The sequence below is a fragment of the Salvia hispanica genome, chromosome 3, assembly GCF_029641045.1.
Source record: "Salvia hispanica isolate PSC_SH4W2 chromosome 3, Shi_PSC_v1, whole genome shotgun sequence".
Taxonomy (NCBI): Eukaryota; Viridiplantae; Streptophyta; class Magnoliopsida; order Lamiales; family Lamiaceae; genus Salvia; species Salvia hispanica.
The window spans coordinates 60,920,759-60,934,002 of record NC_142694.1 but is presented as its reverse complement, the minus strand read 5'-3'; the positions used below and the strand labels follow the sequence as shown (position 1 = coordinate 60,934,002).

Below are 13,244 nucleotides of genomic sequence, written 5' to 3'. Positions count from 1 at the left end.
GAGGAGGAGATTAGTCGAGGAATTTTAGTTTTTATTGCAAAATTTGCAAAAAGACTACTCATATCACAAAGAGTGTTATTTCAAATGCAAAAAGTGCAAGAGTTCAAATCATTCCAGAAGGAATGCTACCATCAAAAGAAAAAAGAGAAGCAAAATGAAGCACATTTTTCTAAAGATGAAGGTGAGCAACTCTTCTCTTGTATGATTTCCCAACATCAATCACAAGAGAAATGGTACATGGACAGCTGTTGCAACAGTCACATGACCGGGAACAGAAATATCTTTGTCGAACTCGATCAAGATTTCACCTCGGAAGTAAGGCTTGGTGATGGGAAGATCCATCATTGCGAAGGAAAAGGAACCATCGTCGTTCCCACCAAATGTGGTAACAAAAAAAGATTTATAAGCAATGTACTTTATGTTCCAAATCTAACAAGCAACCTTCTGAGTGTTGGAGAACTTACACAAAGAGGTTATTCCGTCGTGTTTGATGATGGAAAGTGCAACATAGTTGACAAGAAGAATAGTCGCTCTGTTGTTTCCGTGCCAATGAGTTCAAACCGGGTGTTTCCCTTAGTCATGCCTATAGAAGAAAAAGTGGCTCTTGCTGGAGAAAGCGTTGATCAATCTGGAATATGGCATTTGAGATATGAACATCTCAATTGGAACGGATTGCAACTTCTGAAGAAAAAGAATATGGTGATTGGCCTTCCGGAGATTGAATCAAACAGTCAAATGTGTGAAGAATGTATTTGTGGGAAAATGCATCGATTTCCATTCCCAAAGACTTCGTGGAGAGCTAAGCAACCATTGGAACTCATTCATGCAGACATTTGGGGTCCCTCAAGAAAACTCTCTCTCGAAGGAAAGAGGTACTTTATTTTATTTGTTGATGATTTCACAAGGATGATGTGGATCTATTTTCTAAAAGAAAAATCCGAGGCATTTTCTGCATTCCTCAAGTTCTAAATCCTTGTAGAAAAGCAAGACAATCATCAAATAAAGACACTTCGAACTGATCGTGGAGGTGAGTTTATCTTCACACCACTTGGATTATTGCAAGAATAGTGGCATTCACAGGAAGCTCACTATTAAGAGGAGTCTCCAACAAAATGGAGTGGCCGAGCGGAAGAATCGCACAATCATCGAAATGGCCAGAAGCATGATGATTGAAAAAAAACTACCAAAAATTTTATTGGGCCGAATTTGTTCATACAGCTAACTACATTCTCAACTTATGTCCTACAAAAGTTGTTTTGGATCAAACTCCATTTGAAGCATGGCACAAGAAAAAGCCGAAAAAGCCTGATATAGATCACTTGAAGATTTTTGGGAGCATTGTGTATTCTCATATCTCTACTCCAAATAGAGATAAATTTGATGAGAAAAGTGAGAAAACGATATATGTTGGTTACAGTGACGAGCCAAAAGGCATCATCTCTACAATCGATTACTCGAAAGATCGTGGTTGCAAGAGATGTTATCTTTGATGAAACAATATCGTGGAGTTGGGAAGGAAAATCAGTTGAGCATCTATCTCAAGATGATTTTTATGAATCATTAAATGTAGACAATGTAACAGATCATGGCGTTCCTCCACCTCAAAGTCCAAATCCTACTTCACCTCAGAGTCCTCCTGATCATGTTGCAGATTCAAGTCCAGAATCTCCAATAAGAAAGACTCATTCATTACGAGAAATATATGAAGTATCCGAATTTGCTCTATATTCTAGTGAGCCTGGAAATTTTGAAGTTGCAAACAACAAAGAAATTTGGAGGAAAGCTATGGAGGAAGAAGTTGCCATGACAGAGAAGAACAATACTTGTGAGTTGGTCGATAGGCCAATACATAAATATGTCATTGGATTGAAATGGATCTATAAAACAAAATATGAAGAAGATGGAAGCATTCAAAATCATAAAGCCAGATTTGTGGCGAAGGGGTACTCGCAACAGCCGGGAATTGACTTCACATAAACTTTTGCACTAGTTGTGAGGATGAAGACTATTCGTGTTGTACTTATACTTGCAGCACAGCTTGAGCTTCAAGTATTTCAACTCGATGTCAAGTCAGCTTTTCTAAATGGAGAGTTAGAAGAAGTTGAACAACCTCAAGGTTTTTGTGTTGAAGGAGAAGAAGCCAAGGGGTACAGATTGAAGAAAGCTCTATATGGCCTTAAACAAGCTCCAAGAGCCTGGAATAGCAGAATTGATGGATTTTCTCAAAGATGGTTTTCATTGTAGTCCCAATGAGCCTTCTTTATATGTGAAGAAAGAGAATAATGACATGATGATTGTTTGCATCTATGTAGATGATCTTATCTATAGGTACCTACAAAGACAGATGATAGAAGATTTCAAGAAAATAATGATGGAGGAATTCAAAAATGACAGATTTGAGAATCATGAAGTATTTTCTTGGAATCCAAGTGAAGCAATTTGGAGGAGAAACACTCATATCACAAGAAAAGTACATTGAAGATCTCTTGAAGAAATTTCACATGGAGAACTGCAATCCCAAACCAGTTTTCTCTCCTCTGGAAACAAGTGATAAGTTACAGAAAGATGATGGATCTGAAAAAATTGATGCACAACTCTTTAAAAGCCTTGTTGGTTCGCTTATCTACCTCACCAACACGAGGCCGGATTGTCCATGCTGTGAGTAGGGGTGGGCAAAAAAATCGAAAACCGAATATTTGGACCAAACCAAACTGAAATTTTAAAATTCAGTTTGTTTTTTCAGTTTTTTCGGTTTGGTTCGGTTTTAAAAATACAAAAATTTTGATTTTTCGCTAGGTTCGATTCGGGCGCAATAAAAAACCAAAAAATCGAATTATATTTTAAATACAATATTGCATATATATTCTATTAATTTAATATATTCTATATAATATGTAGTATTATATTATATTATACTATTAATTTTATATCATATATATATATATATGTTCTATTAGTATATAGTATAAATTAAAATATTAATATATTTTATTAATATTTATTAAATGAGATTTATTAGGCTAATTGAGAAATGAGATGCAATATCAGCCACTCATTTTTATTAAATGAGTGATCCAGATTCTACCACACAAAAAATATTTTTAGATTAATTTATTATGAAAGGGTATAATGGTAATTTTGTGTTTTAATTTAGGATTTTCAGCTTGTGTGTGGGGATTCGTCTTCACCACCGTCTTCAATCTGGAGCAGCACGTCCCCTCCGGCTTCTGCGCTGTGCCGCCGGCCGTCACGAACGGCAGGCAGTCCACCATGTTCGCCACCAGGCTCTTGCATTCCAGCGCCGCCACGGGCGCCGGAGCCGATTGCGCCGCCGAGGAGAGAGACAGCAGCACCGCGATTGCGAAGAAGGTAACCGCCATCTTCACGAAATCAGAATTTTTAACTCCTCAGATCGTCGATTTGCCAAGATATCCTCGAAGTAAAACTCCTCAGATCGTCGATTTCTGATTTTTCCCCTTCACGACGCTCGATTTAGATCCGTGGCTGCCGCACCGGTTCTGGCAGAAACCATCGACTACGACGTTAATCGCGTTGATTTTCTCTCCTTTAGATGCCAGATCTATGAGGTGTTTTTCGGTGAGAGATTTTCCGATTGAGTAAGAATCGTCGAGGATCTACTAGTTGAGGTGGAGATAGAGGGATGGATTTTTGGAGGAGGTGAGGTGGTAGTACTTCTCTGTTTTTTTCCACCACGCAGCGACGAAGGGGTTAGATTGCGAGGGAGAAGGGGAGAGAGAGGTGATGAAATCGGCGACGATTGCGCGCTGAGAAGGGGTGAATTTTCCGTACCAAATTAGGTTGGCGGAGATTCTTTCGAGGAGGAGAGCGCCGTTGTGATATTTCAAGAGCTGAGTTTGCTTTGCTGTGTCTTCAGCTAGAGAATTGGGGGTTGCTTCTGATTTGATTGCTTCTGAGTTTGCTTCAGCTGAAATCAATGGTTGCAATAGTTGATTTGCTTTCACCGGATAAAATTGCTTCTGTTCGATTCATTAGGAGAAGAATTGGCAAAATTCTTGATGTATTTGTATTGTTTCTTTTGGTATCCTTTTGTTATATTCTTTTGGGATTCAGACTTTCAGAAGAGCTTTGTTGCCATTTCTAGAAAGTTTTTTTTGTTTGGAATAATGAGTTTTACATTTTTGGCTGGCAAATTTTATTTGTAGACTTCATGAGTGACCTTGTTAGTCGTTTGTGTTGGCTATTATGTGTTTGTTTGACCAGTTCTGTAAAATAATTTGTACTGATTTTGAGGAAATTAACTGTTAAAATAGGATTGAGATGTCGTACTAGTTCATCTCTGAGATCAACCACACCTGAGGAAATTAACTGTTAAAATAGAATATGTGTTTGGTGATATTCTCAAAATAGAAATTAGTTGCTAAGAGATAGATTCAAGATTTAGCTATCTTCCTTTTTTAATGTCAACTGCATATATAATCTATGTCAACTACATATATAATGTCAACTATGTGTACAATCCATGTCAACTACATATATAATGTATGTCTAACTACATATACAATTCATGTAAACTACACACGTATAATGTCAACTACACAAATATAATGTCAACTATGTGTACAATCATGTCAACTACATATACAATTCATGTCAACTATATGTACAATCATGTCAACTACATATACAATTCATGTCAACTACACACATATAATGTCAACTATATATACAATTCATATCAACTATACACATATAATGTCAACTATAAGTTGTTGACATTCGATATTCTCGGTGTTGATATGTGAATTGTAAGTGTTATTTTTTAGTTGTTGACATTTTAATACGAGTTGTTGACATTCGATATTCGCGCTATTGATATGTGAATTTTAAGTGTTATTTTTTAGTTGACATTTTAATACGAGTTGTTGACATTCGATATTCGCGCTATTGATATTTGAATTATAAGTGTTATTTTTTAGTTGTTGACATTTTAATACGAGTTGTTGACATTCGATATTCTCGGTATTGATATGTGAATTATAAGTGTTATTTGTTAGTTGTTGACATTTTAATACGAATTGTTAACATTCGATATTCTCGATATTGATATGTGAATTATAAGTATTATTTGTTAGTTGTTGACATTTTAATACGAGTTGTTGACCTTCGATATTCTCGGTATTGATATGTGAATTATAAGTGTTATTTTTTAGTTGTTGACATTTTAATAAGTGTTATTTTATTGAATGTTGAAGATTTGAAGATTTGAATGTTGAAGAGATATGAAGATTTGAATGTTGAAGATTTGAAGATTTGAATGTTGAAGATTTGAAGATTTGAATGTTGAAGATTTGAAGACTTAAGAGTTAAAGATTTGAATGTTGAAGATTTGAAGATTTGAATGTTGAAGACTTGAAGAGTTGAAAATTTGAATGTTGAAGATTTGAAGATTTGAATGTTGAAGACTTGAAGATTTGAAGATTTGAATGTTGAAGATTTGAAGAGTTGAAGATTTGAATGATGAAGATTTGAAGATTTGAATGTTGAAGATTTGAAGATTTGAAGACTTTGCAGCTAGAGTTTTAGAGAGGATTTTAGAAAATGATTTCAAGTACAATTTAATTGAAAAGACAATTATACCCCCGTGTTGACATAATGTGATAGTTGTTGACATTAAGTTAATCTTGTGAATTAGTGGTTGAGATTGCATCTCATTTCTCAATTATTCATTTCTCAATTATGCCTAAAAATCTCATCCTAACAAGATCATATATATATATATATATATATATATATAGGGGTGTGTTATATTGCTAACTATTTAAATTGCTAACTCTGCTAACTCATCAATACAGTGTATTAAAAATGTCAACACAGTGGCATCAAAATGTCAACACATAATATCAACATATTATATTGAAGTTCAACAAAATTATATGTTGACATTTTAATGTCATCGTGCTAACATTTTTAATACACTGCGTTGATGAGTTAGCAAGTTAGCAACTTAAGAAAGTTAGCAATTGATCACTCCCCTATATATATATATATATATATATATATATATTAATTTCAGTTTTTTGGTCATTTCATATAATTTCGGGAACAAAAATATCCTTTTAGGACCTGAGGATGCTTCAGTCCAAAAAATCACATCGTGATTATACTAAATGTTAGGATTATCTAGCACTGTTGTGTTTAATTAAGGGTATGAGATGTCACAACCTCAAAAGTTAGTACTAATGAGGAAGTTCACTCAAATATAAAAACATGTTGTTAACTCAAATGGAATAAGATTACTTATTCATAAATTAATTAATATTATTAGTATATGGTTACTAAAAAAATAATATAATTATTTAGAACAAAATAAATAGAAAAAGAAAACAGGCAGAGAAGATGGAGGCTAAAGATAGTGTTAGTTTTATAATGGATTGTGAGTGTAAAAAGTTAGTGGAATACGGTATCCACGTACTAAGAGTGAAGAAAAAATAAATGATTTTTTAAATAATGAACAAAATGACAAAATGACTCTTTAAATTGTGGATAGAGAGTGTAGTAAGAAATTGGAAAATGAAAATAGAAATATGTAAATATTGAAAAGGGGAGTTTTGTATTTATTTTTGTAAATAATTAGAGGAAGAGGAAGAGGAAGAGGAAGTGAAAATAATTTTGAATATAAATTTAATATACAAATAAGATGTCTAATAGACAATAGTTGAATGATGATTCCATAATTTTAAAGTAAAATAAAATACATTAGTCTTCTCTTCTATCTACAATAAATGCTAATCATAAGAATAAAAAGAGTTAGTTACACTTTTACTCAATTTTATCGCAATTGGAAATTCAAATCTCTATAAATACTCATTCATAAAATAATTTTTTATATCAAAATTCGAGCAGACAAGACATAAGAAAGAAGGATTGGTCTTGCTACATATCCTCCAAAGTAGTTTGATGGAGAAGATAACGGCGATGCAAGACTATGAAAGTGCGCAAGAGGCTAACCAGAAAAGATAAAGACTACTGGAGATAGATGGACGTGGAAAGTAGAGGTAAGGGGAGAAGATAAGATAAAGGTATATTGGAGCAAAAGATAAGATGGAGAAGGATTTGGGTATTGAAGTGAAGGAGCAAATGGAGGCAAATTCGTGTATTAGAGCATCTCCAACTAGGAAAGGTAAATAAATGTGGTATATTATCTATTTACCTTCTCAAAAAGTGAAATATACATTTTCAAAGAGTAACATATTCTAAAGGGAAAAGATATATAGAAAGGTAAATTATTTTTAAAAAATAAAATAATAGTACAAAATGCATTAAAAATATAAAGTGTAATACCTTCTCAAATACCTTCTCCATTAGAGAAAGGTTTTTCATGAAAAGAAGTCAAATATGATAGTTATCAAATTTTACCATTCCATTGACGGAGAGGTAAAGATACCTATTCAAAATAGAAAAAAAGTATAATACCTTGTCAAATACCTTTCATATTAAAAAGGTAAATATGATAATTATATAACTATATCTCTCCACTGGAGATGCAAAAGATAAATGGCGCCAGATTCTTAAACGAATTCTATACCTTTTTTTCATTAATTCTAATTAGTTGACCCAATTATTTAATTTGAAGAGTATAGTCAATTATTTTTCAATTTCATTTAAATGAATTTATTTTTTAATTTAATAAATTGTGTTATTTAATTATATTATCTTATAGTACTAGTATTTTATGGACCAATGAATTTAATTGGCTTCACTTAAATTTGCATAATATATTAAGAAATTTAACAAAACACTCATTAGAATAATATGAATAACAAAAAAGATAGACAATACATAAATCCTAAAAATAAAAAATAAAATGAACTATGCATTCAATCGAGAGTATGCAAATAGTGTATCGGTCAAGGACAGTGGGATTCCTCTCGAAAGTCGACCATAAGATTAACCCCAATTCAACCATATCATCTTTCCCCACATTCAACAAAACCGATTAACAATCTCTTACGCAATGATTTACTAATCTAAATATCAAATCAATATCAGTAATTAACAAATCTAGCTGTCAAAAACATAACCCAAACTATATCGACTGCAACTACAAATGGAATATAGGATTTACGATTGCATTTACAATCTTCCTCACAAACATAACAATCACATGTATTTTACAACACAACATACAAGTTACTGCTGAAAATACTCAAGAACAAAGATGGCTCAGAAATTACTACTATTATAATTATAACTAAAAGCCATTTTGCAAATCTCGAGGTATTTGATGAAGTGAAATGAAATTGCACTCATGAAAATATCCCATGGCAGGAATAAAGCACATTGAATGACATAGGAAATTCAGGATGTATATCCCAAAATAGAACATCTAAAAATTGGAAAGAAAAACTTCACTAACCTTTATAGGGTGGTTGAAAGCATGTGTCTATGAACTATTACAATATTCTGTATTTCTTCACATCAAAATCAGACGTGAGGCATACTAGTTTCTCCGACTAATCTGTCTACCACACAAAGAAGCGAAAGAAAATTCGCCTCCACCATGTTAGGACTTGATCAATGAAGGAAAAGCTAATAACATAATCTCCCGAGAAACTAACACAACTGCAGCTCGCGCGATATTGGACCTCAAGAATACAAAAAATATTAAAGAACCTTATATCCCTTTTGAACAAAATGTGATCACTGGGGTTTCTGATTAGATTCAATGAGCAATGCGTTCAACATTATCTGAAGGGCAGTATTATAGACAACTTCATCATAATGCATTCCATCAGATGTACAGCGAGGGCCACAAAATTCACTTAACAAACCAATATCGAGTTTCAAAAGGGGACCGCCTGATTGGCGCAAGAGATTACTTCCAGCAAGCTCGTTATCATAAGAACTGTACACTGCAGTTGTCATCCTTTCCTTCTTCTCAGCAGTGTTCAACATCGATGTTATCAACGTCGGCATCCCAACCCAAAACAAATGCAACAGGTGAGAGGCTTTAGGCTCACTCACCCCTCCACCGCCAGCATCAGCAACCAAACTTGAAGAAACTGGCAAAAGAGCCAACACATTATCCCTCAAAACCCGCAGCGATACACCAAACTCTGTGACATTGTTCACGTGCAGCATATCCCACAAGCCCGCCCCCATCATCAAGATGTCTGGGAAATCCTTACTTCCCTTATACCTCAACGTCAATTGAGTTAAATTCGCAACGTAGGGAGCCCAAACGAAATCCAATCGCATCCCGATCTCCTCCACCATCACCGAGTAATCACTGTGCCTCTTGAACAAATCCCCTTTAACCTTCTCCACACCCTCAGATCCCATAATCAACTCCAACAAAGAAACAACCATCAATCTCGACTGCGAGTCCCCGGCAACAACCACCCACGATCCGTTCAACAAATCCGATGCATCGGATTTCTTCAGCTTCTGAAACTCACACTCATCAACCTCACCATTCCTAATCCAATCCCACGACCTCTTACAGACACTTTCGTTATCATCAAAATTGGAATCAACATCACATTCCCTAACATCTTTATACACAACTCTATGAAGCAAAAGCACGCAGGAATCATGATACAAAATAGCCGGCGTGGAAATGATTACCTCGGATGCGGAAAGGAAAGCGGAAATTGAAGGAAAATAGGGCGTGAGATGCACGCCGACGGCGAGGGTGATGAAGAGGGCGCAGCTGAAGAATAGCATCTTATTGCGGCTCAAGTGCCAGCCGGCCATACCCATGGGAACAAACAGAACAACGCAGGCGGCTAACAATCCGAGCTGAACGGCCCCTAGCATCTCTGGCAGACAAGGTATTCGACCAAATGTCTCTGCCACATTTGGGGATTTGGAATTAGGTTGGAACAGCGAGAAGTTTCCTGCCAGAAAGAGGGGTTTGGAGAGTGATGGTGATGGACTAACAATTCATAGCTCCGAAATTCTTAGGGCAAAGGAGGGTTTTTCAGGTCAATTTGGGAATTGAAATGGAGAGAGAGAGAGGAGAGAGAGAATTTGCTCTGTTGATGGTAAAATTAAAAGAGTATTAAAAGAGTATAATTAACACATTTTAACTTTTTTTTTTTTTGGAATGTTATCTATTCTCTTTGTCCCACTTTGTCCCACTTAATATAATACTACATTTTTCTTTTTAGTTTATCTCAAATTAGATGACATATTTTTTTTTTAGAAATTTTTTTCTCTTCAATTAATACATCAAACTACTTTTTGTCACTCCTATTAAAATATTTATCTTTCTTTCTCTCTTTATTAAAATACTTCCATCCACCTTTTCTCTCTCCAATATTAACTAATAGTTCCTATAATCTCCTGTCGGCTAAGAAATGTGTTATTTTAGCCGGAACGGAGGGAGTACTAAATTTGCAAAATTTGTTTTAAACTAAGTTTAGTGTTTGATTTTTTTTTATAGAATGCTATCTTCTAGATTTGCAAATTTGTTTTAAACTAAGTTTAGTGTTTGAAGATGTAAAAAAAAAAATTGTAAATGACACAAGTTTTAATATCAATTAATAAAGTAAGATAAGAAGAAAAATATGGTCAAGTTGTGTTAATGGATTGCATGGTCCACATTTATATTGATGTACTAGTATGTTAAACTGTTCATTTTTAGAACTAGGTTAAACTTTGGTGAATAATTGAAAATGATAAAATTAATCTATTTTTTTTTTAAAAAGTAGTAGGATATTGTCGAAACTCTTTTATTTGAAATTACAAATGCGCACGCACCCGAACATTGATTGTATTTTTAAAACGTGCTAAATACTTTTTTGCGGCAAGTAAATCATTTTTACACAGTGTAATAAAACCTGTAGATTGATCTAGACTTGCACTTGGGTTTGGAATGGGGTTCGGATTTGGACTTCCATTATTTTTTTTTGGTGAAGTTTAGATGCTATAAATTAATTATAAAACTAATATCGATTTCCTAGTAACATTTAAACAAATTGTTTATATTTGTATTTTCCATAAAGCTGTCCTGATAATATTTCTGACTTACCTGCACATAGCATGCAATAGGCAAAATTGCAAAAATATAACGCTAACAAGTTAGTTAAATTTTTGTACGAGCTTTAATGGTATTCTTATCGCTTACTCTCTCCATCTCACAATAAGTCATGTTTTACTATTTCGATTCGTCTCATAATAAGAGTTATATTTCACTTTTACCATAAATGATAAGTAAGCCTCACATTTCAGTAACTTATTCCACTCACATTTGTTATAAAACTAAGAACAAATTGTCTATAAGGTCATGAACTTTCAAAATAGTTTGGATTTCCCTGTGAATTTTAAATATTGCATGAAAAGTCATGAACTTTACCGGACTGTGCAAATTTCCCATCCTATCCAACCCGATAGATTTCCAACACAATTACTTATCCTAAGTGGAGCGCCAGAGGTTTGACTTGGCAAAACTCCACTAATTCTGATTGTTTCTCTTCTATCTTTGCAATCTCTGACCAAGTTGCACAAATGAAAACATACAAATCGAATTGAGTATACAAATCTACATAAACATACAAATCGAATTCCACAAATCGAATTCAACATAAAAGTAGCATGAATTCCATAGTTCGAATTGAACCCTAAATTGTTATATGCCAAGTTATGCCTTCGGCGCGCCACGTAGGATACGTTTGTGTCGGAAATGTATCAGGTCGGGCCAGACGGGAAATTCACACAGTCCAGTAAAGTTCATGGCTTTTCATGCACCATTTAAAGTTCACGAAAAAAACCAAACTATTTTGAAAGTTCATGACTTTAATGACAATTTGCCCTAAAACTAATATATATTAGTAGGAAGAGTGATCAATTGCTAACTCATCATTTAATTGCTAACTACAACTAATTTAAGGCCATAGGATTTTAGAAAACGTGTGGTCTACAACTTTCCATGTGTAATTTTCGTTTTTATTAATCGAATCAAAAAAGATAAAAAAAACTCCAAATTAGGGTTTTGGATGAAAATGTCAGTGTTTCGAAAATATCAATACAATGCTTTGAGAATGTCAACACAATGCTTTAAGAATATTAACCCATTGCTTATATTGACATTCTACATGTATTATATTGACATATTTTATATAGTATGTTGACATTTCTGTTGTACAAAAAAATTAAAAATTTTCGTCATTTTTTTTAAAATTTTGACGTCGGAACATATGCATGTAGGATATCGTTGGAATCCTTATAAAATTATCTTTAATTTGATATATGTTATTATGAATTTAAAGTTTTGAGATTTCTTTTAAAAGTTAGTTATAACTAATTTTGTAGTTAATTGACATTAATACCCCTATTGATATTTTTTGGAATTAATCCTATGGCCTTATTGACGTTTTTTGTTAATCGTATTGACATTTCGGAGTTGATGATCTAGACCTTTAATTTGAATATCTAATGACTATTATTTAGTTATAGTTAGCTATTAAGTATTGAGTTAGCAATATAACACTCCCCATATAAGTAGAGCCTATATTCCACTAACTTATTCTACTCATTTTCTTTACATTTTTAAAACTCATGCCATAACTAAATAGGACTCATATTCAGGATCTGAGGGAGTAATTCGATAAAATACAAGTATTCACAATACATTACTCTCTAATAATGCAAAAATCATACATACTTATATGACAAATTTACTTATTTAAGTTATAATTTTTATGTGTGACCATTCAACTAGCAATAATATAAAGGAGTGAGATTGAGTATATCGTAAATTTAAATCCTCACTTAAGCTAGAAAAGGTAGATTCTTATTATTCACATTCACTACACATTTCTTATTAATGACATAATTTGATTTTTTTGACTCGAAAACTAGCAACATTGGTGAATATGTGACTGATATTTCACAGTAGAAACTTTAACGAATATGGTTCTAGACTTGTGCCAAGCTTTGATTGACACAATATTTCGAAAACTTAGTGAATCAATTCTTTTCTCCTATATTTTACGTCCGTCATTTAATATAATACTTTAATTTATATCGTTAGGAATTTTTAGTCATTATATATAAGCAGCTAATCACTGGAGTAGAATTTCGGTACAACTTTAAAAATAAATCTCCTAAAACATGTGGAAAAAAAAAAATACTCCTAAAGCATGTGGGAGTGAAAATGTTTGAGACGTGGAGACTAGGGGTGGGTAGGTACGATATACCTTACTGAAACCACCATACCGTATACCTTACCGTAAATACGGTATGCGAAAAAGTCATAC

The 13,244-nt window shown here is 33.5% G+C and overlaps 1 protein-coding gene across 1 annotated transcript; it reads right to left on the bottom strand.

The window, feature by feature from the left end:
- Positions 1–8,288: 8,288 nt before the first annotated feature.
- On the bottom strand, positions 8,289–10,024 carry LOC125209951 (Pmr5/Cas1p GDSL/SGNH-like acyl-esterase family protein). The gene has a single exon (XM_048109525.2). It carries the CDS (start codon positions 9,799–9,801, stop codon positions 8,683–8,685), a length of 1,119 nt encoding a protein of 372 aa, XP_047965482.1. The 5' UTR covers positions 9,802–10,024; the 3' UTR covers positions 8,289–8,682.
- Positions 10,025–13,244: the final 3,220 nt, after the last annotated feature.

Bases quoted from the DNA above. Each gene is read 5' to 3' on its own strand.
- LOC125209951 (XM_048109525.2), bottom strand. From the start codon at position 9,801: ATGCTAGGGGCCGTTCAGCTCGGATTGTTAGCCGCCTGCGTTGTTCTG.